Source organism: Eimeria tenella, genomic scaffold (assembly GCF_000499545.2).
Source record: "Eimeria tenella Houghton genomic scaffold, Eth_scaff33, whole genome shotgun sequence".
NCBI lineage: Eukaryota > Apicomplexa > Conoidasida > Eucoccidiorida > Eimeriidae > Eimeria > Eimeria tenella.
The window spans coordinates 216,114-221,391 of NW_013543122.1; the positions used below are offsets into that span (position 1 = coordinate 216,114).

General features: G+C 50.2%; 2 protein-coding genes across 2 annotated transcripts in view; one reads left to right on the top strand and one right to left on the bottom strand.

The window, feature by feature from the left end:
- Positions 1 to 450: 450 nt before the first annotated feature.
- Positions 451 to 3,998, bottom strand: ETH_00005760 (uncharacterized protein; the record flags this gene model as incomplete). The annotated part of the gene is made up of 5 exons (XM_013376288.1): positions 451 to 519; positions 913 to 1,460; positions 1,736 to 1,841; positions 2,312 to 2,395; positions 2,982 to 3,998. 5 exons carry the CDS (start codon positions 3,996 to 3,998, stop codon positions 451 to 453), a joined length of 1,824 nt encoding a protein of 607 aa, XP_013231742.1.
- A 416-nt stretch (positions 3,999 to 4,414) lies between these two features.
- The window catches only part of ETH_00005765 (uncharacterized protein), a gene marked incomplete at both ends in the record, with an annotated part of 4,390 nt that continues 3,526 nt past the window's right edge, over positions 4,415 to 5,278 (top strand). The window contains one exon of the mRNA XM_013376289.1: positions 4,415 to 5,245. Within this exon, the coding sequence (XP_013231743.1) occupies positions 4,415 to 5,245 (831 nt within the window). The remainder of the gene's footprint in view (positions 5,246 to 5,278) is intronic.

Genomic DNA, 5,278 nt, shown 5'->3' on the forward strand with positions numbered 1-5,278 from the left:
AAAAGGAACGGAGGAAACAGCAGGAAGAGCAGCAGCAGCAGCAAGTGAAGCAGCAGCTGCAAAATCAGCAGAAGAATAGCAAAAGTAATAGCAGCAACAAGAACAAAACCAGCAGCAAGAACAACAGTAGCAGCGACAGCAGCAGCTTCAGAAAAACAGCAGCAAAAATAGCAGCAGCAGCAAAAACACAGGAATAGCAGAAGAAACAGACACAGAAGCAGCAGTCACGGCAACAACGACAGCAGCAGCAGCAGCAGCAGCAAGAGCAACAGCAGCAGCAGCAGACTTGCTCAAAAGCTACATCAGGAAACCCCGCTGCGACTTGCACTCCAAATATCTTTTCCTCTTGGTGGCGCCTGCAGCATCGCAGCAAACTGTCTCTAGGATTAATGTTTGGGGTTTAGGGTTTAGGGTTTAGGGTTTAGGGTTTAGGGTTTCGGCAGGCAGCTCTCACCGCAGCAAAGACAACTCCGAGGGTTTGCCCTCTACCAGCGACTGCGCCACTGCCATTTCGCTGACCTGGCCGACACAGCAGCAGCAAAGAAAATTAATTTGTTTTATTTTAACATTTTGATTTATTTTAAATTTAAGTTGTCCATTGCTGCTGTTCATATTTGCTGCACTTGAAAAGGTTTCTTCATCCCAGTCTGCCACAGCAGCAGCAGCAGCAGCAGCAGGACAGCCCAGCAGCAACGGCAGCTGCATCCAGCAACACTGTTGCAGCTGCAAAAGAAATGGCAGCGAAAGGAGCAGCAGGAGCAGCAGCAAGAGCAGCGGCAGCAGCAGCAGCAGCAAAAGCAGCAGCAAGAGCAACGGCGGAATCATCCACAGCAGCAGCGGATCCGCGTAAATTGCACACGACGGCTTCCAACCCTCAAACCCTAGGGTTTAGGGTTTAGGGTTTGCGCCCACCGTAACATCTGCCCCTAACTTTGTGCAGAGTCTTCTAAATGGCAAATTTCCCACTGTGGTTAAAGGGGCCAAAAACGCTTTGCCCCGAACGCGCTGCGCAAATCGCAGCCGCCGTTCGCGGGGGCCCCCAAGGTCTTCTTCAATATCCACGGGCCCCACAGGGGGCCCCCCCGGGGGCCCCCCCGTAAGAACCGCTGGGGGCCCCCCCAGGGGCCCCTTCGGGGGCCCCCCTGGGGGCTCCCCCTCCCCCTTGTCGGTCTCTGGGAGCTCCTCTTTTGCTGCAGGCGGCTGGGGGGGCCCCACTTCCTCATTTGTTCCCTGGGGCCCCCGAAGGGGGCCCCCTTCCTCCTTCGCTGCTTGTGGGGGCCCCCCTTGGGGGCCCTCTGTGCGGGTCTGTTTGCCAGATTTGGATTTATTTTTGTTTTTTTTGCTGAATGTTTGTGCTGCCTGAATTGTGACAATATTAATTTCATCATTTTTATGCAACTCTTTGTAGTTTTGCAAATCCGCCACAGTCACTGGGCGGCCTTCTCTGTGCATGTTGACTCCTGCGCAAAAGATGCATTTTCCACTTTTGTATTTTTTTAATTAAAATTAATTAATCAATTAAATAATTCTTTAAATAATTGATTAATTGTTTTAAAAGAGAAAACAAAAGACTATTTCAGCGTGTCTGCGCAGCAGCAGCTCGAAACACTCTGCGGGGTTTAAAGCTGGCAGACTTGTTGCATTTTTTAGTTTTCATGATTAAAGGCAAATCTTTGAAATAAATAAATTAATTTAAAGTTAAATTAACTAATTAATTCAAAATATCTGCACTCACCCTGGGGGTCCAGGTGGCAGCCAGCAAATCGGCAGCAGCAGCCGTAGGGGCACATTCCGCATCGCGAAAAAAAAATGCAATTTTTGTCCAAGTCCGCGAGACGCGTCTGTGAGGCAGCAACAACAACTAGAACTGCCCAATTAAATACCATTTGAATTATATTTTTTATTTTTCATGAAAAAACAGAAAAAAAGAAGCGAGCCATTGCGTAACCAGCTTATTTTTCAACACTTCCCAATCTGAATTCAAATGCGTCTTCATAGTCACATCCGCGGATTCAATGTGAGAAATCAACGCCCGAAAGATCATTTTTAATTAATTAAAAACATTTTGAATTTTTATTTAACTACCTGTGAGTTGCAGGACAACAAGGTACAAAAAAGTCAGAAATTCATATTTCATTTCTTCACCCGTTTGCAATTCAAGCGCAAGTCGTGCGCGGTGTACAGACACCGTGGAGAGTACAATCAATAATACATGAATTTGTAGAACAAGAGCAAACTGAGAAAATAAATGTGGAATAAGAGTGAAATGAGTAAAGAAATTGATTTAAAAGGGAAAAGAATTAAAACTTACTTTCATAAATGCTGCTAAGTCGTGTTCCCTGCTGCACTGCGCAGAGTCGCAGACACCGCAGGCCGCCATAGCGAGGCAGAAGTTCTGCATGAAAAAAAGTTGAAAATAAAAACAAACTTCAAACAAGTTTCTCTTTTGCATGCATATGTATTCAGACTTGCATGCAAATTAATCCATTTTATGGAAACAAACAACTTCTGAATAAAAATAAGATCTCATTTCTGATTTCAACCGCTGCTGAGCTAGAAAAAGGAGAAAAAATGTAAACTTTAATTTTAATTATTCAAATATCTTCCACTGAAATAAAAAAGTATAAATGCAAATAAACAAAATCAACAAAAACATCGAAGTGTTTGAAGACAAGAAAGAAAGAACTTATGACTTGTGCAAAATAACAGAAAAAGAAACTGCTGCTGCTACTGCTATAAAGACACTGCTGTAGCTGTTGCAAAGAAACTGCTGCTGCTGCAAAGAAACTACTGCTGCCGCAAAGAAACCCCCGCTGCTATAAAGAATCTGCCGCTGCGAAGAAGAAACCGCTGCTGCTATAAAGACGCTGTTGCTGCTATAAAGAAACTGCTGCTGCTACAAAGACGCTGGTGCTGGTGCTGCTGCTGCTGCAAAGAAACTGCTGCTGCTGCAGAGAAACTGCTGCTGCTACTTGACCCACGCTGGCAGCAGACTCCAAGCTGGTTTGTTCCAAGTTTTTGTGTCGCATTGCTGCAGAGTTCAATCCCCGTCTTTTCTTGCGTTCTTCAGGGTCGCAGCTGCCAACTTTGCCAGCAGCAGCAGCAGCAGCAGCAGGTGCTGCAGAAGCAGCAGCAGCGGCAGCAGGTGAAGGCGCTGAATTGCTGCTGCTGTCTTCTTCCGCCTCCAGCAGGGGATTATCAAGGTCCTTTTCTCTTTGCCGCTTTCCCGCTTCGTTAGGAGCTGCAGCAGCAGCAGCCGCTGCTGCTGTTCCCGTATCTGCAGCGCCAGCCCTGTGCTTCTCTGCAGCGTCTGCAGCAGCAGCAAAAGAGTCCGCTGCAGCAGCAGCAGCAGACGCACAGACGGTCTGCTGCCGCTCGCCGTGGCGGCCTGCAGCAGAAGCTTCAGTTGCTGCCTGCCCAGCTGCTTCTGAATTTCCGTTCATTGCGCTATTTGCTGCAGCATTCGAATTTCTATTTGCTGTTGTTGCTGCTGCAGCAGCTTTCTCTGAATCTGCCAGCAAGTATTCCCTGATGGGCTTGGGAATTGAATTGAAATCGAAGCCTTCCTGTTTCAGGAACTCCAGGGTACGCAGAAGAGCTCGCTGCTGCAGCGGTTTTCGCGCAGCTAAATGTGTAATATTAATTCCATTTATTTCATCTTCTTTATTTTCTGCCAATTGACTCATTTGCGCAGGATTTCCTGCTGCTTTCCCGGCCAGGTTGCCGCCGCTGCTGCTCTGGCGAGCGCAAAAACTTGAATCTGCAAGCAGGTAGTCGGGAAGCTGCGGCGCCTCTCCATCTTTCGTGCAAAATGCTGCATGTGCAGCGAGAAAGCGCCGCGGAAAAGCTGAAGGCAAGTGGGAATCATTGAAGTGGACAAACGGAGGCAACTGCGGACCGTCGCACGACGCAGCTGCTGCGGTGTACGTACACCGCGCGTCGTCCGCCGCTGAGTCCACCTCCGACGAAACCTGAGGCAAATTTGTGCTCATTATCATGCAATTACAGTTACAAATTAACTTATGTAAATATATCTAGCAAGCCTTTAGGAGAAATGCGCGCACAGACGGTGCCTAACGAGGAACGGCGCAGGCGCATAGCTCTCGCGCCGCGGCTTTGCAGTTTCAGCCGTGACACCAAATAATAAATTATGCCAAAATATTTATTAATATATTCGCTTTCTCTATTTCAGAATCTCAGTCCCTGTGGGGCCCCGCTCTGCGCTGCGTCGATTGTGTTGGGGGCCCCCTGCATGCGTTCCGCTGTAGAACCTGCATCGCAGTTGAACTCTATTGCAGATTTCAGCTTTTCACAGACCGATTCATTTAATTTTAGTTATTAAATTGATGCATAAATGCTCTTCTAGTTCATTTATTCCAGGGAGCCCCCTCAAGGGTTCTCAGCTTCAGCCGAAATGGCCAATTCAGCAGCAGCTGCTGCAGCAGCAGCAGCAGCAGCGGACGAGAAGCCTTCGCCTCAAAACACGAATGCTGCAGCAGCAGCAAGCAGCAAACCCAGCCCTCCCCTTTCGTGGGCCCAGCGGGCCTCGCGGGCCTCTGCGGCAGCGGCGTCGGCGGAGCTTGCCGTGTCTGGAGGGTCCCCTGAGAAGCCCGCAGCAGCAGCAAAGTCAGCAGCAGCAGCAGCAGCAGCAGCCCCCCCAGCAGCAGCAGCAGCAGCTGCTGCTGCGGGGCCCCCTGCACTACCCCAGTTCGCCCGCGCCAGCAAAGAAAGACCCATAATTGTGCTGGACGCGGGGGCCCTGCTGCGGGTAGAGGCCCTGGAGAAGTTCCGGCACTTTTGCTGCTTCATCACAACAGCAGCAGCAGCAGCAGAAGTGCGGGAAGCAGCGGCGCGGCAGCGGCTGCAGCAGCAGCAGCTGCTGCTGCTGGCTGTCCATACACTCGAACCCTCCGCAGCAGACCTGCAGTGGGCCCACAAGTTTGCAGATATGACAGGAGATCTTCCTTTTTTGTCTCCGACAGATTTGGGAATTATTGCTCTCACTTACATGCTGCAGCGAGCCACGGGAGAGACACAAAACCTCAAACTCAAACCCCCAGCTTTCGAATTCATTTCCGAGCTGCTGCTGCAGCAGCAGCTGGACAGCAGCGCAGCCCCAGTGCATGCCTGGACGCTGCAGCAGACTCAGGGGATCCACGACGCCCGCGCGAAACCCGCAGCAGCAGCAGCAGCAGCAGCTGCTGCTGCTGCTGCGGCTGCGGCGCGGGCGTGGGGGACGCGGAGAGTCTGAGGCAGCGGCAAGGTCTGGGCAGGGACT